Source organism: Gastrolobium bilobum, unplaced genomic scaffold (assembly GCF_033153095.1).
Source record: "Gastrolobium bilobum isolate Gb01-03AN ecotype WA unplaced genomic scaffold, APGP_CSIRO_Gbil_v1 utg2596, whole genome shotgun sequence".
Lineage (NCBI taxonomy): Eukaryota > Viridiplantae > Streptophyta > Magnoliopsida > Fabales > Fabaceae > Gastrolobium > Gastrolobium bilobum.
In genome coordinates, this window is record NW_026895392.1 from 100,869 (window position 1) to 126,930 (window position 26,062).

General features: G+C 35.6%; 1 protein-coding gene, 1 long non-coding RNA gene and 1 pseudogene across 2 annotated transcripts; 2 read left to right on the forward strand and 1 right to left on the reverse strand.

Moving 5' to 3' along the window:
- Positions 1-2,861: 2,861 nt before the first annotated feature.
- On the forward strand, positions 2,862-16,193 carry LOC133308835 (cytochrome P450 72A68-like). The gene is made up of 5 exons (XM_061509559.1): positions 2,862-3,206; positions 4,827-5,044; positions 14,404-14,648; positions 15,135-15,522; positions 15,607-16,193. The coding sequence occupies exons 1-5, from the start codon at positions 2,927-2,929 to the stop codon at positions 16,036-16,038; spliced, it is 1,563 nt and encodes a 520-aa protein (XP_061365543.1). The 5' UTR covers positions 2,862-2,926; the 3' UTR covers positions 16,039-16,193.
- On the reverse strand, positions 5,929-25,948 carry LOC133308849 (uncharacterized). The gene is made up of 4 exons (XR_009751228.1): positions 25,784-25,948; positions 25,639-25,711; positions 6,592-6,673; positions 5,929-6,101 (listed from the first exon to the last, which is right to left on the reverse strand). It is a non-coding gene; the product is annotated as an uncharacterized LOC133308849 (long non-coding RNA).
- Positions 21,244-25,349, forward strand: LOC133308839 (cytochrome P450 72A68-like; annotated as a pseudogene).
- Positions 25,949-26,062: the final 114 nt, after the last annotated feature.

Here is a 26,062-nt window from a genome sequence, read left to right on the forward strand (position 1 = left end):
ATAAAGAATTTTTCAACTTCTAAGAATTGTGCTTTTAGAGTAATATTTGTGTCTTTTTCAAAATCAACTAAGAAAATGGTAACCGATGAAAATGCAGTGCTACACTTATAAAAAAAATTCAAATCATTAAGGTTTAATCTAAAATCCGGTCATGATTGGCAGCGTGTGCTACACACGATCTTGATAAGTAGCCTGTACGATATATGACCATGATAGGCAACATGTGTCTACATATGACCATTTTAGTGGAACCACAACTTACTTATAAAAAAAATATAAAACATTTCTCTTAAGAAATTTTCTTGAATACATGTTTGGATTTTAATTATAAAAAATAATTATTTTAATTATTAATCTAGATTTTGAAATCATAATTATTATCAATTATTTTCAAGAATAACCCAATAATCGTCATAATAACTATCATACTAGTCGGTAAAACATAATAGTTATACACATGTAATAATCAAGTTATGCATCAATATGACACCACTTATTCTATGACATGTTATCACCTAAAACATTCTATCAAACCATATAATTCATCCATTCATAAAAATAAAGAACTAATACAATAAATTTTATTTGATGGTTTTTGAACTAGTCAAGAAGTAGAAATAGAGGTTCGTTTCCTGAACGAGTGAAGTATGTTGATCTGACGATGTCTAAGGAGGTAGTGGTATGGACTAAAGCTATTGAGATCACCGTACTTGCCTTAGGCTAGCTAAGGGTGAAAATTGGGGAGGTGTGTTGGACTCAATTATTGCTATGGCGGGAGTTTGGTAGAGTAACAACAAGCTTAGATGATTGATAAAATGATCATTTGGTGAAGTTAAGTCTTATTTATAAGATGGGGGAGATTCCCTCTCAGCATGGAAAATGTGATGTCATAATTGTTTCAACGCTATGGGCCTTATCATCATGTAAGACTGTGTGGCCCTTGACATGTGTAAAGGACATGCATGCGTGGAAAATGTGAAGGAACTCGTGTATTGGGGAGTCATACGCTCTACTTGTTAGGTGACTGAGGCCTTGCTAAACAACCATCTAAGCTAACTGGGCAGGGCCATCCGGCCGGTCTAGAACAATTTCCTATAAAAAGATAAAAATTACAAGCCAATATTTTATGACCATAATATTTTTAAACTTGTCCATCTATTTTTCTATTTCTTTTGGGTCCATAAGGTTCTAGTTGAAGCTCTTTTGGTAACTATAGGCTTAAAGGCCAAAAATACCCAAACCTGGTAAGAAACCCTAACCCCTTACTTGGTAACCCCAACTATCATATGAGTTGCGTTACCTCAGGACCTCTTATAAACATGTCGATTCCGCCACAGAAAGAGGGTCACACCGCCACTATAACAACCATTTTAAGGTGTATGAGGTCCACTTGCAGCCGCTTCTCATTATGCCTGGAGGCGTGTCTAAAGGTGCATGTTATGCTCGTTCTAGTGGTTTTCGTGCTCATTATGCTCATCTTTCCATGACCTTTCACGTCGTGGTGTTGGTTTCTCCAATCAGTTAACGATCAATCACAAACAAGTTCCAACAACTTCGAGTGTTGTTCCTTTTGCCTTCTTTTCGGTCTTCTTTTCATTACAAATTTGTAATAAAACAAAAAAGAAACAAAAAATGAAATAAAATCAAGGAGGAAACATAATCGTAAAGGATTAGGCCCCTTATTATAATCACACAAAAAAATTTACTAACAAATCTCTATCATTGATTAAAGTCAAAAACTGAATCAAGACATCATTTTTTACGAAAAGAATCATATAAGAAAAAATACAGACCATGTGATCAAACAAGTATAGAATCCTAGGTGTCATATCTCCTGAAGCAAACTAATTATATGAATAAAAACTAACGAACTAGATTCACCCCCAAACCTATAATCTAGTTGTAATACTAATCGTAGGAGAAATTGGATTGAAAGAAGTGTAAGGGATTATTTCAGTTTGGAATGCTAACGAATCATCATGATTTTGCTATCACACAAAAGAGTACACCTCTTGTAGCGCAGACACACGAAATATTCTTTGTTTGGTGTTGCGATCCATTATATCTACTTCTACTTGTAGAGAATGACCACTGTAGAATCCCCTCATAAAGACAACTACCGGATGGAGGAAGAATCTTCCGGACTATTCTCAAGCAAAGGAAGGGGAAGGATGGAGGAGTGTGTGGGCACTCCGGCTCTACCCAAACTTTTCTGGTTTACCCCAACATTCCCCACTTGTCCGACTGTTGCTGAGCAGTTTTTGGATATCAAACGGACCTCCCCAGAAGGTAATTTTAACGTGGCCGATTTTCCCTCTTTTGCAATCAGTTTCGCTATTCACTTTTTGATCAGACATTTGCTGCTCAAGTGGAATATTTATATGGACACCAAAAAACCTTGACCCTAGGCTTCTTGGGTTGTTCTCATGCACAATAACTTAAAGGGCTTTTAGGTAAAAGAGCAAAACCCAGCAATTAATTCTCTTTTATCTTTATAATTTCTTAAAATAAAATAAAAACTTATAAAGTATTTAATATAATTTTCTTCAAATAGTTAAGACTACTAAAAAAATTACGGGTAGAATAAAAAATTATTCATTGAAATTGAATACTATAATATCATCTTAACAAGCTCTCTATGTTTTTTTAAACACTTCAAATTGTAAATATTAAATAAAAAGTTCAACATAATACGAATATAAAAAAATATTAGTCCTTTTCCTTAAAAGATTATTTGCTTGTCAATTAGTAATCTTTTTCATGCTATAGATGAAGATACAAAAAAAAAAAAAGGATAACATAAATAACTTGCCACCCCAATTTGTAATAACTACTAGTTTTGATTTCTGAAAAGTGTAGTGCTTTGCTACCTTTGGTTTCATCATCTTCCCCTGTTTTCTTTCCCTTACCAATCACAGAGACAAAAATGGAAGCAGCATGGGCCACAAGTGCAGCCATAATTATCACAGTGACAGTTGCTGTGATATGGGCATGGAGGATTCTGAACAGGTTGTGGCTGAGGCCAAAGAGGCTAGAGAGGCTGCTAAGAGAACAAGGCCTTAAAGGCAATCCGTACAGGGTTTTGGTTGGGGACTTGAAGGATATTGCGAAGATACAAAAGGAAGCAAGGTCCAAGCCCATGAATCTCTCTGATGATATAGTGCCCTGTGTGTACTCCCATGTCCAACAAAGTGTCAAGAAATATGGTATGACTATGCTTACCACTCTTATTATTTGCAATTGTCATCTATTGGCCTCTTTCTTTATACAGTTTTTGATATTGTATAATTCATCTATTTTCCTTTTTATTTACACTTGTTGACTTAATGACTTTCATAATCCTTGTTCCTACACCTTTTTTTTTATAACATGTTCCTGTGCTATACTCGGGATGTATCTGTGCCCCCTCCCCCCTCCCCCAGTTATTTTCCTCTAAATAGTGACTCTCTTTTGCAGTATCTTATTCAGTGTGTTATTATGTTTGTTTAGTTTATGCATATGTGAATATATGATCAGAGATTTTACAAAATCAATGAGGAATCCTATATATGGTGTGCAGCTATACTCACATCTATTTACCTATCATAGTTAATTATTATCATAGTTAATTATATAAATTTAAAGAGGTCAAGCTTGGAGCAATGGTAAAAGCTGCAATAGTAGAAAGTATTTCTTTGTGACTGAAAGGTCACGGATTCAAATTCGAGAAATAGACTCTTTGTACATATGTACAGATCAAGTTACGTATAAGTATTGCCCTCACCCCTATCCTCACCGGTGGAGATTTAATGAGGAGTAGCTTCCTATAGTTAATTATAGAAATTTAGATAGATATAAGAATGACAGTAGAATAAATGACAATAGACTACTACTACTTTGACCCAATTGTAGCCCATCATAAATTATAGAATAAACCAATCCCCATACCATACGGTTGTCCATTCATAGAGTAAAATTGCTCAATTGTTACAGTATTGACACCACATATAGAACAGACACCATCAGGGCATAACTTCCTCTTGGATACTGGTTCCTGTTGTACCATTCTAGCAGGCTTTCCTCATGTTTGGACAGTAAGGAATCCTGATCTTGTGTATGTCATAATAGCCTATCATCTGCTTTTGCTGTACTAATTACGTTGGCAAGAATGGCATCTGTACTTGGTCTATCAAACATAGATATTAATCATTTACCATCCCCAGTCTTCATGATGGGATTGGTGATTTTGCTTGCTGGTTGATTCTCAACATTTTGTGGAACTTACAAGACTGCAATCTTTCTCACCCATTTATTTATCTGAAATTACTTTCCTACTCCTTCCAATATGCCACTTACAGTGCTTCTTTATGAAATCATTTCTGTGAACAGTACTCTCCAGCACCATGATCCCCTTGGTGATTTTCAAAGTTGGAAATAATCCTTGGATAGAAGATATAAACACTTTAGTATCGGTATCCAAAGGTTCCCAGGGTTTTGAACAATCCTTCATGCCTGATTTCCGATGAGAGCTAGATAGAAATCCCTATGGCTCAAGCCTCAAGCCTCCTTTCCTTTTATACTAAGCAATGGCCCTCCAATTTGTAGAATGTGTAGCTCTTTTCTAACCCCTCTCCTCCATAAAAAAGAAGCTACTTGAGAACAGTCTTCTAAAAAAGTTTTAAAATGACATTGTGCATAGGAGGGAATTTCCTGAATTTGATTTTGAAGGCAGAGGCAAAAGCTGGAAACTTTTCCCTCTATTTTACAAGACTTTTCAGTCCTAATAATTTTTCTTTCTTTGTTTATCTTTAGTTGAGACTTCTTATAAAGTTGCTCATGTTATGCAGGCAAGAATTCTATTATGTGGTTTGGACCAATACCAAGGGTGACCCTCACAGATCCTGAGCTAATAAAAGAAGTATTCAACAAGATATATGATTTCCCAAAGCCTGATATTAATCCGCTTGTCAAGTTACTAGCTATTGGTCTTGCAAACCATGAGGGAGAAAAGTGGAGGAAGCACAGAAGGATAATCAACCCTGCATTCAATTTAGAAAAATTGAAGGTGAGTTTCTGGAGTCTTTTAGTAGAGAAGAACTTAAGAAGTGAAGAATGTTTCTGCAAAGTTGAATTCTTTGCTTATTATGAATTTGATACCTTGATACCAAAGTTGCAATTGCTTTTGACATATCTAATCACTCTCTTTGCAGTCTTGACATGTAATTCACTAGGACAATGCACAAATCGAGATAAAACACTTACAACAATCAAGATATTAGGTCAAGTTGCTGTTAGATACATTAAGAAGCCGATTAGGCTTCTGAAATATGTCTGATCAATCTTATTTGTCCCATCATCTTCGTATAACTTTTCCTTTAGATTCATACTTATTTCTTTGCAGCCTTCAAGTTTGAACTTTTTCAGTGTCTCCTTAGCATACTTCTTCTCACATATGAAGATTTCATATTCTCCTTGTTTAATTTCCATTCCAAGAAAGAAAGTCATCAAGCCAAGCTTCGTCATTTCAAAGACCTCTGTAACATCCCCGTCTCGAGCCGGTTCAATTAACATACATATGATATAAACAGAAACAGCGGAAGACTTAACTTACGAAAATACGGGTTAACTTTTTCTTTTTCTCATTAGGCGTAAACGAAAATCAGACAGAGTAACCTCTGTAAATCGGACAACTGGGGATTTTCCAATCCCACTCTCAAGAGTTCTTGATAGACAGTTTAAACAATATATATATCCAGAAGTACCAGTCATGCAAATATACTCAGATACCCATTTATGGGTGCATGCAGAACTTGGCTCCGTGTCACTAATCTAATAGCATGCAATCCAATACATAACATAACTGAATACTACATAGTCATATCAACATGCCTGAATACATAAATGTACATGCATCAAACTGGAAGACATGTACAAGACATATACAGGCCATATACAAGGTGAGAGATCAAACATCATGATCTCCAAAATAACTGAAAATACGAAATACACTAATACACTCCAAAAAGGGTAGTAGCCTACAGCCACTCAAAATCCGATCCGTCAACTTCCTCAGCCACGTGTCGCGTCCCTGCCTAATGAGGGCTCACCGGGAGTCTGGGAACCTGAAATAATGTCCCCAAAAAGGGGTGAGATAACAATCTCAATAAGCTCCAGGTTTATAGAGAATTCTCCATACCCCTGGCTCACTCCTGCATGAAAGTCAGATACAGAGTATACAAATACATTTATATCAGATATCATAACAGAACAAAGCATATTTCATATCATATCATATCAGAGGTGTGCGCCGTCATTCCCAAGAGAGGACCCCAAGCGGAAATCAACGCACGTGTTCCCAAGGGAGGACCCCAAGCGGAACCAGAACATGTCAGAGGTGTACATCGTCAATCTCAAGAAAGCCCCAAGAAGACATCAGTGTACCATACATCATTACAGAAATCATATCAGAACAAGTCATATCATATTATCAAATAGCTCTATATGAATGCATCTGTACAAAGCATCATAAAAACAGTCATACAGTCCAACCATAGTTCAATAACCATGGTGGAGCACTCAATCAGGAAAAGACTCCTTAAACATAGAGCTTACCTCTTGAAGCTTTTTCAATCCGCTTACTTGTGACACAAGTTACTTCTATATATCTTCAAGAAATTCCGATCCTTTTCAGTCCCTAGGTACACTTAGAGAAAGAATCCAAATTACAAATCAATAAAATGTTATCATGCCTAGATTTCACATAAGGCATTCATTTTATCGCTTATTTTCATTTCTTTACGTTTTTGCCAATCCTATGCCAATATACAAGTCTAAACCATTTCATAATCTTTCGCGTTCTTTAATTTAATCAAGTGTTCACTTGAGAATTTTCAACATAAATCATGCCATTTTCTTTAAAAGGCCGTGGACATATCCTTAGGGAAATCAAGATATTTTTCAACAATTTTCCAAGCCATTTCACTTCTTAACTCATCACTTTCATACATTGAAGAACCACACATTTTATTAAAATAAAATGTAACAAAATCTATTCCTAAAAACTCCTCTATAGGTCGAAATCTCCAAGGAACTTCCAAGGATTCTTTTCTTTTTCAATTCATTTTCTTCACTTAACTTATAACTTGCACCTACCTATGTATGCATCCACAAGGTTCCAATTTAATTTCGGAACATCAAGTCCCTCCAAAGCCCATCATGGCCGAAAATGGTGTGCAACACCATAGTATTTTTCTCACTTTAGCATTCCTACTACTTCATCAAATTTATACCCAATCCCACATATTAAATCTTCTCAATACATAGAACAAAATTTTACACATCAACCCCTAATTACCCTCACAAGGCCGAGGCATAGGGGAAGAGATACATGGGATTTTTTTTTTCAATTTTTTTAACATACATATGCTTATTTTCCTTTTCCTATCTCCAAAACATACACAATACATCATCACTTCCCATTTTAAACTAGCTTATTTTCCACCCAACACATGCTCATAATTTTTCATGGCTTAAATCATCAAAATAATACCATGGGATTAGGGGTTTATTACCTCCAATAGCTTGTACAAGGTCTAGGGAACCATCTCCAAGCAAAACTCCTTCCAAAATACAATTTCTCCTACTTGATGAATAGTGACACGAAAATGGGGGGAGGAAGAACTCTTCACACACTCAACTATAGCTCAAATTGATCGGTGGAATGAATTCATTGGACTTTTTCCTATGATTTTCATGTATAACATCTAGCCTTTTGGTGTAAAAATGGATGGAAATCAAAGGAAGAAAAAGAAGAACCCTAGCCCTATTTCTCCATGGCTGCCGCGGGTTGGGAGGGGAAATGGGAGAGAGAAAATGTGAGGGAATAGTGACCTTAAGTCACTTAAGGTCCTTTAAGCCCATGTGGCTTTTACCGGATGTTTTTCTATCGCGTATTTTAACTTAAACGGACCAGGAACTAACTTAAAGCTACGGACATATTTTTATTTTTTTAAATTCATTTACATTAATTTTTATTTCCTAAGGAACAATATTCAAAATTCACAGTATGGTTTCTGCACCGTTTTTCACGAAATGCACTGTGAATCACTAACTGTACTTCGTTTACTTACGAAACTTAAAACTTATAAACTTATCATTCTTGGGCCTATTTTGACTTGCTTGGCATATATTGGACTTTCTTATTCTTATCTCATCAATTATTTGCTTCTGGATTCTACCGATTGCTTAAACAGCAGTACAAAATACCTGGTAGAAAACACTATTCACGTGATTTTCACGGAAAGTGCCAGACTATACAATTTTTCGTTCTGAACTCATATTTGGCGTTAGAATTGTCAAATTATGTCTCTAACATCATTTTTCTCATTTAAGCTCTACCGGTTAATTCACAAGAATGCAGATCACCCGGCAGAACGCACTGTTCATAACCTAGTCATGATTACAGTCAAAATACTCGAAATCACACTCTGAATCTAATTATGGCATTTAAATCCTTAAATTAAATCCCTAATTAAGATTTACCAGTTAGGGTCATTATAACCTCCGTCATCTCTTGCTTGAATTTCTCTACAAGATTGGTGTTGTTTCCTATTACAAGCACGTAAAGAACCAATTCAACCCAAAAGTTTAAGCTTTTAAGTGAAAGCCCATCAATGATTTATATACTTTTCTAACAAAGCAGATCATCAACATACAAAGAAATGATGAGAATATTAGCCCAATTTTATTTTACATACAAAGTTGACTTGGATACACTTTTGACAAACCTCAGATTCAGAAAGTTTTCATCAATTTTGTTGTACTAGGCCCTTGGAGCTTGTTTCTAGCCATATAGAGCCTTTTTTAAGAGATATACTTTTTCTTCTTCTCCATCTTTCACAAAACCTTCAGGTTGCTCAACATAAATCTTCTCTTCTAGAAATCCATTTAAGAATGTTGATTTCACATCTAGTTGATATACCTTCCAATTCTTTTCAGCAACTATAGCAAGTATAAGACTTAATTATGATGTCTAAGAGAGCAACTGGTGTAAATGTATCTGATTAATCCAATCCAAAAATTTGAGCATACCCTTTCCCCACAAGTCTTGCTTTAAACTTGTTGACAGAGCCATCTACATTTAACTTGGTCTGATACACCCATTTTACTCCAATGACTTTTCTGTCTTAAGGCCTTTCAATCAAAATATATGTATTATTTTTCTCTATCATTGACAACTCCTTCATTGCAGCTATCCAAATTTGATTCTTCATTGCTTCCTCTTAACCTGCAGGTTCACAAATAGTTATATTGCACCTCTGGTATACATAAGAAAGTGTTTACCTCTTATAGGAACAATATCTATCATATCACTTTGCCAATCTTCAATGCCTTGTTTCACCATGTTTGAAATGGGAGCCTTGAGTTTTGGTTCTTTTATGGTTGTGTCCATCCTTTTCTTCGTTCCAATTCCATTCTTCTTTTTCCACAAAATGTACATCTCTGCTCACAACAATTTTTCCAGTTTGCAGCTGAAACACTTTATAAGCCTTTGAGACTAGACTATGACCAATGAAGACTCCTAGAGTTTCTCTTTTGTCCAGCTTGTCTCTTTTAATCTGTGGAACATGAGTGAAGCATAGACATTCAAATATTTTAAGGAAATTTAAGATGGTTTATAATCATACAATGCCTCAAAGGGTGTTTTATCTTTCAGTGCATTGTTGGAAGTCAACTCTTCCAAAAGACACCAGTACTAGCTACTTCTGTGTTTGGGCAAATTCTTTTCATGTAGCATGCATCTGGTCATCTCCAAAATAAATCTATTCTGCCTCTCACTTATCCTATTTTGCTATGGAGTCACTTATTCTATTTTGTATCGTAGTATATGGAGTAATTAATTGATGTTGAATGCCATCCTCCTCTCAAAATCTATCAAATGATTCTGAAGTGTACTCTTTGCCATTGTCAGATCTAGGATCTTGAATTTTGCAGCCACTTTCGTTCTCAAATCTAGCTTTGATGTTTCAAAAGACTTTATCCACATTTGACTTATGCTTTAAAAAGAAAATCCAGCACATGAGGGTAAGATCATCAATAAATAAGGCATAATAAAGGCTACCTTTCAAGGAAGGTGTTCTTTGTGGCCTTGCAATGTCTGTATGAATCAGTTGCAGCTTCTTTGATGCTCTCCATGTTGCATTTGGAAAGGATCTTTTGCTTTGTTTTCCAAGTTGACATGCTTGATAACTTCGAATATGATCATCCAGTTCTGGAATATCATCTGCAATCTATTTTAACTTCATTTGCAACGACCCCTTAAGATGATAATGCCCAAACTTTTTATGCCAAAGTTTTGTGACATTTTCTTTGGCAGAAAAAACAAAGTTTTCCTTCTCCTATGGATTTAGAGCAAAACTTTTTTCCTTTATTTTTAATTTGAATATATCGACCAATTGCATATTTAATCAAGAAGAACTTTTTCTCAAACACAATCAAGTTGTCTAACACTTAACAAATTTTAGAGCACAAGAGGAGGAACCTCCCTCTTGATTCTCCTTTTTTCTGGTTGCTTCAAGGTACTTTGCCGGTAGAGCTCCTTCAATTTCACTTTCTTACCTCATGGCTCTTCATTTCTCTTATGCCTGCAAGGCATTCAACAATTCTGCTTGTGAAATTTATGACATATCCTTTGAGTTCTGCAGAGAAGCAATTGCAGCTTCAAATTTTCAGGAACTGTTACAAGAATCTTTTCAACAATCTTTGATTTCGGAAAGGTGGATTAGATAATCTGATTCAGCTAGAAGTATTAAACAATCGATCAGTGTATTATATGACGGATTCAGAATTCTTTATCCTTTGCATCTCAAAGTCCCGTATCAAATTCAGCACTTGCATCCCTCGAATTTGTTCGCCACCTTCATATTATGATTTCAGATAATACCATATCTCATTTCCGGACTTCAAAGTCATAATGCAAGCGAATATGGTGGGCGAGACTTTAGCATACTAGCAAGCTTTTGCCTTGGACTTCTTCGTCTTTCTCTCCTTCTACACTTGTATTTGAGCCATGGAAGGATTTGCTGGAAGTGGTAGAATTTCATAATCCTCCTCCACTGCTTCCTAGAGATCCAATTCCTCCAAATATGTCTCCATGCGTACTTTCCAAATAGGATAATTTTTCCCGTCGAACATCCACAAAGCAATTGATGTAAGGTGTGATTTGGTTTCCATAGAACATCAAGGTTCCACACAGGTCCCTTAAGAATAGCTGTGATACCAATTATAGTTTTTTAGTAGAATAGAAGTGAAGAATGCTTTTCCAAACTACAAGGAAGAAGAAAATATAAAAAAATTGGAAGTTGTAACGCCCCGTTGTATACCCAGAAACATTAAGTGCAGTTACAATCACATTGATTAATTAAGATTACGAATAAACCTTTTCATAAAAACATTGTTCATTTACTTTTTAAAACAAAATCGTACTTAATATAACCAAAATCATAATTGTAACCATGTAACATTCTCTAAACTGATACCACTACACCTAACCATTAACTCTCACCCTTTCCTTGTTATAAACTAGACAGCTAAGGCTTTCTAGAAAAATATTACAATAACTATTTGGTTAAGTATAGCAAGAGTTATTAAACTCGCAACGTAGCTAACATAACCGAACTTTCGGAATTGGAGATCCAACTTGAATCCTACACTGACATTTATATACTGATCCAATAGCTCTAATATTTTACAGGGTTATATCTCTATGTGTTAGCTTCACATAGGTTCAAACCTCACTCAATTTGGAGCTCTGTAGCTCGAGTTATGCCAATTTAACTAACCTATGTTCGTGCTGAAAACGGGCTGTGTGCTTAAGTGCGCTCTTTGAACATTTTTTTCACCTGGTAGAGCGCTTAAGCGCGCACAGGCAGAGGAAATTGGTACTTTTAGGCCACCAAGAGCGCTTAAGCGCACTTCGATAGAGAAAAACAGGTTCAACCTGCATAATGGCACCTAACTTGATGGAGCATGTGGTGAATTAGACACCTAATAAACTAGACCTGGCCAACAATAATCCAACACATATTGTGGCACTCATATCCCACCATATTCATCAATTTATCATTCAAATCAAAATAAGAAAACATGTTTCACATTCAGTCAATGTTACAATGAATCATTTACAGCAATATTCTTCAAGATAATTACATGTCAAAGGATTTAGCTACAAAAGGGACATGATCAAAAATATTAACCATATACAATAAGACATTCACCACCACAATGGTCATGCACTAAGTCCTCCCAAAATACATCATGTGGCCACAAAATATACATGTACAAGGGATGATTTAAATGGCAAATACATCTAACAATCCTAAATAGCATGCAATCCAAAACATCATGCTATCAGCATATGACATCTAGTTCAAATACGGCCACTTGTCACCAGAGGCTCCTGCAACATCTGTACTTGAAAGGGGATTCCCACAACATAGGTGAGATATACGAAAATATCACAATAAACCAGGGGTCCTTGGAGCATCTCTCCACCCCATAGTTCACTCACAGTGTAATAGCAATAACAGTAATAATGCAGTAAATATATATCCAGGAAGTATGTAACAAACATCTCCAGGAGACATCCCTCGAGCTCTCATGTTGTCCTAAGGATACTCAGATGCAAATAGTCCTACTGGCCAGCTAAACTACCAAGTATGAATTACGAATCATCATGCAACATACAAAACATAGGGAAACATCATCCTATGCCAACCCAGTGCATACGCATACGTACAACAAAGCATTAAACTACTTTATTGCAATTACATACACTATAAACAACCACTACTCAATCAGGGCATGGTGGAACAATAAAGGGATAAATTCCCAAGGTCCAAAAGCTTACCTCAATGCTTCCAATCCAACCTTTGTTCACCAACAAGTTTTCACAATTAATAATAACAATATCACAAACAAACACCAATCCACATGGGCTAATCAAGCTCTATAGCTTCCTCCAATGGTTGGTCTTTCAATGTTGGTCCACAAGGCTCAATCCTAGCACCACAATGGACACAATTAATCATCAAATTCACTAGTTGCTCAAAATGCTAGAAATTCACAAACCCAATCATGAATTTCCCAATTTATTGAGCAATAGCCAAATGACTACCTAAGTTCATTTTCACCGTTTAATTAACATTTCTAACAACTTTTACAAAGGAATTAAGCCTCAAACAACCTCTAGACTACCCCCCTCATACATGCACATTCATGAAATGGAACCCTTACATACCCAACATCATAAAACTCAAGGAGAGTGGGATTTCTTACCATAGATAGTCTTATAATCACTTAGGGAGTAGCTTCCAAGATTTAAATCAATCAATGGATCACTCTAAGTCCATCAATCTCAAGTTAGGGCGCCACTTTCCGCTCCCATTTTCTCTCAAAGCAAGGCTTTTTGGTAGAATATGAATTAAGGGTTGTGTTTGCCTCACAATTCTAAGCAAGATTGGTCTAAGAATCAAAGGATTTGGTTGAGAAATGGAGGAGTTGTGTTTGGAGCACCAACAATGGCTTCCCTCCCTCTATCACGATGATGGCTGCACAAAGAAGTAGAAGAAAGAAAATGAAGCCTCTTTGGCTCTCTTTCACTTAACTTACTTAAGTTAAGTTCAACCCGGTAAAAATTTATTTATCTATTCACCTCCATTCACTTCCAAACTTTACCCCATGGTCTGAAATATTTTTCTAGGAACATTTTTAACTTTACTTTTACATTTGGGTAATTTTTTCTATGCACATTTTTATCCCATAATTTTCCCTGACTGCACTAGTTCCTTCAAAAGTGACCCTAATTCATTAAATTAGATATTTTACTTCTTTCAACCCATTAATACACACTTAATTACTTAATTACATGTAATTTACTAATTAATTAGGTTAGGGCTATTATAGAAGTAAATTACGAACTGAATCACATAGATTTTACTATTTTTCTTCAACATTTCATCATTGATAACATGAAATAAAATGCCTACTTGAACTAAAAACCAACTAAACATGAGAAAAAAAACTACCCACTACTGAACATGAAAAGAAACTACCCATTACACAATGAAAATAGGGAAATAACTTCCTACACACAACACATCTACACTGACAGTTCCTAAGCACGTATTCCGCCAGTTTCCATTTACTAGATATAGATCTTGTATCGACTTGTGTAACTTTTGAAAACATGTCCGAAAAACACTGGGAAAATTAATTTTCCCGGAAATGCATTCTCCTAAGAAAAATATTTGGTATGGCATTTGCTAGTTTAGCCACCAACATATACTTTTGCAAACATCTGCATGTTTATGTGCTTAGTTTGACATTGAATGTTAACTCCTTTGTAATTTCTTTATTACACCACAGATTATGTTACCAGTATTTTTCAATAGCTGTAATGATTTGATTAGCAAATGGGAGGGAATGTTATCGCTAGATGGATCGTGTGAAATGGATGTATGGCCTTTCCTTCAGAATTTGACGAGTGATGCTATTTCCAGAACAGCATTTGGAAGTAGTTATGAAGAGGGAAGAAGAATATTTGAACTTCAAAAAGAGCAAGCTTCACTTATAATCAAAGTTGTAGTGAAATCTTTCATTCCTGGATGGAGGTATGGCTAATCTGTGTATCTGAGTTCTCCATGACTAAAGCAAGATCAAGCTTATTAAATGAGTTTTATTTGACTGAACTAAACTAACCATATTTCATACACGACGCAGCGATTTCCAAATAATATTTATCATTAAGAATCAAAGAAATTGTTTTTTACAACGAGCAATTTATCAATTATTGTGATAGGAATATGTGGTATCTCAATTTCAAGATGAATACGAAAAAATTTCGTTCAAATAAGTTGCATTTATCATAAAGAATAACAATCTATGTGTAATATACAATGTCCCCTTATTTACCAAATATTATCAAGGGAAGATGAGATGCAGTGTCTGAATTGCAACTTGCAATAGTAAAACAGTAGCATATGCAAAACCAAACTATGTTTACTGTTGACAGAACAACCACTAGAAGGCTAGTTGATATTGGAAGAGCATCCCCTTCGTATCATGATAATTACAGGACCGATTATGTTTATTTGTAGGTTTCTACCTACTACTACCCATCGGAGGGTAAAGCAAATTCACAGAGTCATAAAAGCTTCGCTTACGGATATGATTAACAAGAGAGAGAAAGCAATAAAAGCTGGTGAAGCCTCTAAGAATGACTTATTAGGTATACTTTTGGAGTCAAATCACAAGGAAATTCAAGAACAAGGAAGTGATAAGAATGTTGGAATGAATATTGAAGATGTAATAGAGGAATGCAAGCTATTCTACTTTGCAGGGCAGGAAACCACTTCAGTTTTGCTTGTTTGGACAATGGTGTTATTGAGTAGGTACCCTGATTGGCAAGCACGTGCAAGGGATGAAGTCTTACAAGTCTTCGGCAACAAGAAACCAGATTTTGATGGTCTTAGTCATCTTAAGATTGTAAGTATTATATTATTTTGATTTTCAGACTGAATAGTACGTCTATGATACTTATTACCGTTAGCATTACTCTTTTTGTAACAGGTCACCATGGTTTTGTATGAGGTCCTTAGGTTATACCCACCAGTACTTGCTATTCCTCGAACTATTCAGAAAGATATGAAACTTGGAAACCTGGCATTACCTGCTGGAGTGCAGTTTTCCTTACCAATAGTTTTGCTTCACCATGACTGTGAACTCTGGGGTGATGATGCTAAGGAGTTCAATCCTGAGAGATTTTCTGAAGGAGTTTTGAAGGCAACAAATGGCAGAGTTTCATTTTTTCCATTTGGATGGGGTCCTAGAACATGCATTGGGCAAAACTTTTCCATGTTGCAAGCAAAGATGGCTTTGTCATTGATTTTACAACATTTCTCATTTGAACTTTCTCCTGCTTATGCTCATGCTCCGGTTCAAATGATTACTCTTCAGCCACGATATGGTGCTCATATCATTCTACGTAAAGTAGAGATATAAAAATGATAATAAGTTCTTACTGTATGATTTTCATTACACAGCGCTGCTGGAAAGCTTATAGTGTAATAATACAAAACTCTGTTAGATACTATCAGTTGTGATTTCTCATTTGAATCCCTTAGTGTGTGTTTGGATTACAATTTGTAAATATGATTTTGGTATAAGTTTGCAATAATTTATATTGTTTAAATTGTATTGCTACAAATCATTTTTGAATGTGTGTTTATCATTAAAAATGTGATTACACTTGGTATACATGAAATACTCTGTGCCTTAAAAGTTTCTCCTTGTCTTTTGGGTTTCCAGATTCCATTTGCCGAAACAAACATGCCAAACCTGGCTTTGACTTCCCTGCACCCTAAATAAATGGGTGCACCTATGTTCAATATAATCTGAGCAATTGATGATGAACACTTCTAGACCAACCGTAGTAAATGGCAACATACAACTTTTTATATGAAAATTATTATTTACAGTTTTGGTACATCAAAAAAAGAAAATTAGAATACAGGCAATGTATTCTCTCTATGGAGTGCTACAAACCCCATCTTCATATCCGAGAAGTTCTTGTTGCATTTTACCATGTGCAAAGCCCAATCAAGATCATCCTATACTCTCTCAAAGTTTTGGCGAAGGAACGAAGAGGCTGACAAGGATTACTTGATCAAGATCAAAAGAGAATCGATGTTTATCAAAGACCTAGATTGTAAGGTTGCTCTCTGGGAAATGGATTCTGTAATTCCCCTTTCAGGAAATAGATTCAAGTTTCGAATTTACACATGATGGATAAGAAAACTCAATCAATATTTAATATTAACTCATAAGTGATATTTGATAAAAGTGGATAGGAGAAGTGTTATATGTATATCATTCTGTGTAAGCTATAATCTGATACAGAAGATTGTTGGAGTTACAACAGACACATAAAATACACTTACTATATTATCCTCAATTAACATAACAGACTAATTCGCACTCCTCTAGCCAGCACTTAATTACACTTGACACTCTGCTATGTACTTGGGCTTATTCTTAATTCTAACTGGCCAAGTAGTCACAACTTGGGCTGCTACAGCTCCACATGGCACAATTGGGGTAGCACATGTTAGTTTCTTTTTTTTTCTTTTTTTTTTTTTTTTTTGGTATCCTCATATGTTAGTATTTTATTATGCATGAAATAGTCCACTTCTCTTTAGTTATTTTTTCAATGCGTTGAATTTGCTTGGATATATATATATAGGATTTTATTAATCTCCGTTTACATAAGATAATTAACTTATGTTGTAGAGAGAAAATGAGCGGGTCCCACCATTACAAGAAAAAAGAAAAAAAGAAAAGAAAAAGGTGGAGTACGAAAATCAAAGTGAGAGAAGATGAGAGAAGTTGTCTTATGTTAAAGGAGAATAATATTTCTCATATATATATATATATATATATTTTATTTTATTTTTCTTGCTTTCTGATACGATACCAGAATTGATTGCTAGGCCCAAGAGGTTGGCAGGGGCTCCTAGTTGGGCTAAGGATTTCCAATCTCATTGACAAATTGCATCTGTTAATAGAGAAATGGTAGCCCATGTGTCACCATGTGTCAAGTTGTATCTGCTAGGGGTTGTAAGGTGTCAACTGTGGGAAGTGTTAGTTGTATTACGTGTCAGTTTGTGGTTGTTAGGAACCATGACGTGTTGTAATTGGGTTGATGGTTAGTATTGAGTATATAACTCAATTTAACAGAATTCAGAGGGATTGAATAAGAAATCAGTTCATTGTTTTTTTTCACGTTTTGCTTTTCCACGTTCTGCTCTTATCAATTGGTGCTTTCATTTGTCATTAAGACATATCATAAAAGCCTCTGGGAACTTTTGTCCCAAACAGTTTCCACCCCTGAACAGCAGAAGTACGTCTGTAAGCTACTTGGTTTTGATTTTACAATCGAATACAAGAGTGGCACTTCCAATATAGTGGCTGATGCCCTATCCAGAAGTTTGGAAGATGATTTCCCTGATGAAGCTTCATTATTGTGTTTAGTTTCTAAACCAACTTATGCAATTGTGGATCAAATTCGGGAAGAAAATATTTCTGATCCTTATCTTAAGGATATACAGCAGCAACTTATTGACAACACTTGCTTAGATAAGTCATTCACAATTCGTGATGGTATACTGTTCCATAAGGGAAGGTATTTCATTGGTCCAGCATCTGGTTTGAAGCACATTCTTATCAGAGAGGCACATTCTTCACCTGTAGGAGGTCATGCAGGCATCATCCGAACTCTCCTAAGGTTGTCAGCCTCCTTCTTTTGGAACCACATGCGCAAAGATGTCACTACATTTGTCAAGGAATGTCCAACATGTCAATATGTTAAGACAGCAACCACTCCCCCTCTTGGTCTCTTACACCCTCTTCCTATTGCAGATGGTGTTTTTGAGGATCTCAGCCTTGATTTCATTACAGGTCTGCCCTTGTCTGCTGGTTTTTCTACCATTTTAGTGACTGTCGATCGATTGACCAAGTATGCTCACTTTGGTTCACTTCCAGCCACTTATAATGCTATTTCGGTTGCTAAGTTGTTTTGTGACATTGTGGTAAAATTACATGGTTTTCCCAAGTCCTTGGTGTCAGATAGAGACCGCATATTCATTAGCCAGTTTTGGGCTTCTTTATTCAAATTGAGTGGGACTACTTTGAAGATGAGCTCCGCTTATCATCCACAAACCGACGGCCAAACTGAGGTGACTAATCGGTATTTAGAGCAATATCTGCGAGCATTCTGTCATGATCAGAATAGCAAGTGGTCTTTATATCTTGGGTGGGCTGAATTGCATTATAACACAGCAAACCATTCCTCCATTGGCATGTCACCTTTCCAAGCCTTGTATGGAAAGCACCCTACTTTAATTCCAGCTTACACTCAAGGATCAGTTCGGGTTGCTGCTATTGATGATATGCTTTCCCATAGGACTGAGCTCCTCACCAGCCTGAAGCATCATCTACAAGCTGCCCAAAACAGAATGAAGGTTATTGCTGATAAGCATCGCAAGGATAAGGAATTTGTTGTGGGAGATTTAGTTTTAGTTAAACTACAACCCTATAGACAGGTATCCTTGGCTCGAAGAAGTAACCAGAAACTTGCCAAACGATATTATGGCCCTTTTCCTATCAAGAAGGTGTTGAGCAGAGTTGCATACCAGCTGGAATTACCTCCAGAGTCTCGCATCCACCCTTCATTCCACATCTCTGTCTTGAAGCCATTCAATGGAAATTCCAATGTCCCAGTTCTTGATCTGCCTGCAACTTACCATGAGAACAAGCCAGTACAACAGCCTTTAGCTGTTTTAAGCGCACGAGTGTTGAACCACCATGATGTACCGATTAAACAATGGCTTGTGCAGTGGTCTCACTCCTTACTGGAAGATGCATCATGGGAGAATGAGGAGGATCTTCGCCAGTATTATCCAGATTTGAACCTTGTGGTCAAGGTTCCCTTTGAAGGAGGGACGAGTGATACGATACTAGAATTGATTGCTAGGCCCAAGAGGTTGGCAGGGGCTCCTAGTTGGGCTAAGGATTTCCAATCTCATTGACAAATTGCATCTGTTAATATAGAAATGGTAGCCCATGTGTCACCATCTGTCAAGTTGTATCTGCTAGGGGTTGTAAGGTGTCAACTGTGGGAAGTGTTAGTTGTATTACGTGTCAGTTTGTGGTTGTTAGGAACCATGACGTGTTGTAATTGGGTTGATGGTTAGTATTGAGTATATAACTCAATTGTAACAGAATTCAGAGGGATTGAATAAGAAATCAGTTCATTGTTTTTTTTCACCTTTTGCTTTTTCACGTTCTGCTCTTATCACTTTCTCCTTTAAAAAACTCCAAACATATCACATAATTATACAAATATATTTTATGATAACAACTCACCGTCTCACGCTGTTTTCTTTCCTCCACCTTGGTTACAAAATCCTGAGCATATATAGAACAACTTATATATACAGAGTTTCAGTCAAGGAACATGAATTCACATGAAAGGTACAACATTGTCGTTAAGGCATTGTCATCAAGGAGGTGCAAATTGTCTAGCTGAGATGTGTAGAAAGCAACCATTGGTACAAACACTAATCACATTCACACAAGCCCCACAAGACTTCCTATTGAGATGAAAGTAGAGTTTACAAGTAATTTTTTATAGAACAACTATACATCGTTCTAATAATTTTCATAATTCTTTATAGAAGAATTATTAAATACTATTTAAGTTACTTAGATATTAAATATTTATTTTTTATTTAATACCTGTTATTTACATAATTAAATAATTTAGGATAATTTCGCAATCGACATAACATTAATATTTTGATACCAGAAGAAACAGAAAGCAAAGAGATTAGTGATACTAAAAAGCAGAAGAAAAATCTGTATCGTTTAATCAAAAGTCCTGAAAGGAAAAGTTAAAGACTTATTTCTCATATAACATGGGCAGAAATGATATTTGCAAGCAAAATTATTTATTGTTTTAATTGTTTTTAAACAAGAAAAAAAAGAGCATATATTATAACATATTTTCACAATTTTTTCGCCGCAAATTGGAAAAAATAATGCAATCACTCAATACAAATTTCTCTTTATAGATAATTTTAAATTGACAAATACTTTTCCTACCGAACTGAGCTCAATTTTAAACTCTCCAGTCTCCACAAAGAGCCTAAGACAAAGCTAGGCGGTATTTAGTGCTTGGCTTGGCTGTCATTCTGTTTTCCATTAGTTTAGTTAAAATTTGTAACGTAATTCTTCTTAAATAATTTAAAACATCATGTCAAAGACGTGCTATTATGATATAGAATTATTTGTGATTGCCGTACAAAAGAATTATTTGTAATTGAGTTAAGCTATGTCTTTTTAACTTATTCTTTTACATTATTATAATTACTTAAAATAAAAAACACATTAAGTATTTAATATCTTTTTCTTTATGTAGTTGAGATTGATTAAAAAAAATTATATGGGTAGGATATAAATTTATTCTTTAAAATTTAATACTATTAAAACCTCTCAACATGTTCTCTGTGTTTTTTTAATTACTTACTATTAAATAAGAAAATCAATATATAGTACTACTAGTTCTGATTTCTGAAGATTGTAGTGCTTTGCTTCCCTTGGTTTCATCATTTTTCCGTTTTCTTTCCCCTACCAATCACCGACACAAAAATGGAAGCAGCATGGGCCACAAGTGCAGCCATAATTATGACAGTGATAGTTGCTATGACATGGGGATGGAGGGTGGTGAACTGGTTGTGGCTGAGGCCAAAGAGAATGGAGAGGCTGCTAAGAGAACAAGGACTTCAAGGCAATCCATACAGGCTTTTGGTTGGAGACTTAATGGATATTGGGAAGATGCAAAAGGAAGCAAGGTCCAAGCCCATGAATCTCTCCGATGATATAGTGCCCCGTGTGTTCTCTTATGTCCAACAAAATGTCAACAAACATGGTATGCCTACTCTTCCCACTCTTCTTATTTGCAATTGTCATCTATTTGCCTCTTTCTTTACACATTTTGTTATTGAAAAATTCATCTTTTTTTCCTTTTTCTTTACACTTGCTTACTTACTGACTTTTGAGGAGTCCTGTATATGGTGTGCAGCTATACTCACATCCATTTACCTGTCACACTTAATCATTATGAGAGCTAATTATTGAAATTTAGACAGATATCAGAATGACAGTAGAATAAATGACAGTAGACTTCTAGTTTGAATCAATTGTAGCCCATCATAAATTAGAGAATGAGCCAATGACCAGACCATTCTGTTTGTCCATTCATACATTAAAGAGAAGGTGCTCAATTGTTACAGTATTGGCACCACATATAGGACAGACACCATCAGGGCATAACTTCCTCTTGGATACAGGTTCCTGTTGTACCATTCCAGGAGGCTTTCTACATGAAGATTTTCACTTGGGGTGCCACCTTCACATTCCTGATTTCTTCCTATGAACCCCATCAAGGTTTTATGGAGGATTAAGTAACTAGTAGTGGAGGAATACGAGCATGATATCATGTTTGGACAGAATAGGATCCTGATCTAGCGTATGTTATAATAGCCTACCATCTGCATTTTCTGTACTAATTACTTTGGCAAGAATGGCATCTGTTGTTGGTCTATCAAACACAGATATTCGTCATTGACAATCCCCAATCTTCATGACGGGATTGTTGATTATGCTTGCCGGTTGGTTCTCAACATTGTGAGAAACTTAAAAACATTGCACCCTTTCTCACCCATTCTTTTATCTGTAATTACTTTGTTACTCTGGCCAATTTGCCACTAACAGTGCTTCTTTATGAAATCATTTTTGTGAACAGTACTATCCAGCACCAGAACAGATTTCTAACTGCCTGCCCATCATATAAACTGAAGAGGACAATAATTTTTTATTTCCTTTTTCTATAAAAGAAGTAATTCATGTCTCAACCTCACAACATGCCCAATTTGAGCACCTCATCAGAACTGTAAAAGAAGTGAAGCATTTGAACCTTAGACAATTGCAAGCAACACACTCTTTGACACTATTATTGGGAGAAATTTCATGTGCTCTCTAATAGAGAGTGTCGAAGAGTATGTTCCTAGCATAATATTATCTTTAACAATCTGAATGTAAGTACGGAGAGGTTATGCCTACTGTAATCAATGGAAATTACAATGATATTTTTTCTTGCCGTTACTTTTTGGACAATGGTTTGTAATTCATTTCAATTTCAAATAGCACACAACAAAGTTTCCCAATCTCTTCAATTCCTGAATTTTTCTTTTTCTTTTTTTGTTTATCTTTAAGGGGACAAATCGGAGTAGTGGTAAAACTGTCTCTTCATGACTGAAAGGTCATGAGTTCGAATCCAAGAAACAGCCTCTTTGCAATTATGCAAGGGTAAAGCTGCGTACAAAGATTTCCTCCACCCCACACACTCGTTAGTCGGGTTTAACGGGGAGTGTTTTTTTTTTTTATCTTTAGTTTGAACCTACTTATAAAGTTGCTGATGGTATGTAGGCAAGAATTCTTTTTTTTGGTTTGGACCAGTACCAAGTGTGACCCTCACAGATCCTGAGCTAATAAAAGATGTACTTAACAAGATGTATGACTTCCCAAAGCCTAATGTCAATCCTCTTATCAAGTTAATAGCTAATGGCCTTGCAAATCATGACGGAGAAAAGTGGTGCAAGCACAGAAGGATAATCAACCCTGCATTCAATTTAGAAAAATTGAAGGTTATTTTCCCTTTACTAAATATAGATATTATGAAATCCACTTTTGTGCCTCTTGAAAACATGTCAAACACACACCGGAAAAATTACTCTTCCCAGAAATGCATTCTCTTGGGAAAAATATTTGGTATGTCATATCTTGTGCTAGTTTAGCCAGCAACATATACTTTTGCAAGCGATCTGCATGTTTTTGTGCTTAGTTTGACACTGGGAATATCAACTCCTTGTATTTTCTCTATTACACCACAGATTATGCTACCAATATTTTTCAAAAGTTGCAATAATCTGATTAGCAAATGCGAAGGAATGTTATCTCTAGATGGATCGTCTGAAATGGATGTATGGCCTTTCCTTCAGAATTTGGCTAGTGACGTTATTTCTAGAACAGCCTTTGGAAGTAGTTATGAAGAAGGAAGAAGAATATTTGAACTTCAAAAAGAGCAAGTTGAACTTGCAATGAAAGATATAATGAAAGCTTTCATCCCTGGATGGAGGTAGGACTCATCTGTGTATCTAACTGCTCAATAACTAAAGCAAGATCAAGCTTATTAAACGAGTTTTATTTAACTGAACTAACCTTACCATATTTCATACAGGAAACAGCAATTAGAAAATCAGAAAAATGTTTCTGCAGTTACTGCAAATAAGTTATCTGCATTTACTCTCAAAACGACGTCGTTTTGGTGTTGAAATATTAAAAAATTATAATTATAAAGACTATTATAACCCTGAAATAAATTAAAATTACAAAAATACCTTGATTTCCGCCCCAAAACGACGTTATTTTAGACTCAATGCAGATAACTTATCTGCATTAACTGCAGAAAAAACGAATCCTTAAAAAATAATATATAATCATTAAGAATCAAAGAAATTTGTTTTTTACAATGAAAAATTTACAAAATAGTGACATGAATATGTGGTATCTCAATTGCAACATGAATAGGAAAAAAATTCATTCAGGTAAGTTACAATTATCAGAATGAATAAGAATCTAGGTGTTATATAAAATGTCCACTTACTAAAACTATAGCAGATGGAAAACCAAACTGCTTACCGTTGACAGAACAACCACTACAAGGCTATTTGATATTGGAAGAGCATTCCCTTCATACCATGATAATTACAGGACTGATTATGTTTATTTGTAGGTTTCTACCTACTACTACCCATCGGAGGATGAAGCAAATTCACAGAGATGTAAATGCTTCGCTCAAGGGTATGATTAACAAGAGAGAGAAAGCACTAAAGGCTGGTGAAGCAACTAAGAATGACTTATTAGGTATACTTTTGGAGTCAAATCACAAGGAAATTGAAGAACAAGGAAGCAATAAGAATGTTGGAATGAATCTTGAAGATGTAATAGAGGAATGCAAGCTATTCTACTTTGCAGGGCAGGAAACCACTTCTGTTTTGCTTGTTTGGACAATGGTCTTATTGAGTAGGTAGCCTGATTGGCAAGCACGTGCTAGAGATGAAGTCTTACAAGTCTTTGGCAACAACAAACCAGATTTTGATGGTCTTAGTCACCTTAAGATTGTAAGTATTATATTATTTTGATTTTCAGACTGAATAGTATGTCCATGATACTTACCATTAGCATTACTCTTTTTGTAACAGGTTACCATGGTTTTGTATGAGGTTCTTAGGTTATATCCACCAATACTTGGGCTTACTCGAACTGTTCACAAAGATATGAAACTTGGAAACCTGACATTACCGGCTGGAGTGCAGGTTTACTTACCAACAGTTTTGGTTCACCACGACTGTGAACTTTGGGGAAATGATGCTAAGGAGTTCAATCCTGAGAGATTTTCTGAAGGAGTTTTAAAGGCAACAAATGGCAGAGTTTCATTTTTTCCTTTTGGATGGGGTCCTAGAATATGCATTGGACAAAACTTTTCCATGTTAGAAGCAAAGATGGCTTTATCACTGATTTTACAACATTTCTCATTTGAACTTTCTCCGGCTTATGCCCATGGTCCAGTTTCAGTAACTACTCTTCAGCCACAATATGGTGCTCATATCATTCTACGCAAAGTGGAAATATAAAATAATAATAATAATAAGCTCTTTTTGTATGATTCTTATTACACAGCATTGCTGGAAAGCTTTGATGTAATCATAAAAACCTCTTTTGGATACTACCAAATGTTTGATTTCACTTACACGGCTAAAATGAATCCCTTAATATATGTTTGGATTACAATTTATAAATATGATTTCGGTATAAGTTTGCAATAATTTATTTTGTTTAAATTGTATTGCTAAAAAACATTTTTAAATGTGTGATTACCATTAAAAATGTAATTACACTTGATATACATGAAATGCTCTGTACCTGTTTAGTGCTTCGTTTCAGCAAATCTTCCTCCTCTGAGGGAATACGGAGCAGACGGAAAAGCCATCAGGTTCTGTGCAAGAAAAGATGATTAGTCGAAAGAAAGTTTTCTATAGAGACTTTGATGAATATGGCCACTACTTACTTTGAGAAGCTTTATACAGACGAGAGCCCTATCAATCCCCAATTCCCAGTTTTGAATTCTCAATCACAAGCAATTTGGGAAAATATCTGGTGATCCCTCTTCATTATCATAGAGTGGGAAGAAGTTCTGTTATCCACATTCTTAATTGAATTCATCAACTTTTATTATTGGGTGCGCCCATGTTCAATATAATCTGAGCAATTGATTATGAATATTTATTGACCAAAGGTTGTAAATGACAACCTGCAACTTGTTCAATGGATTATTATATAAATATTA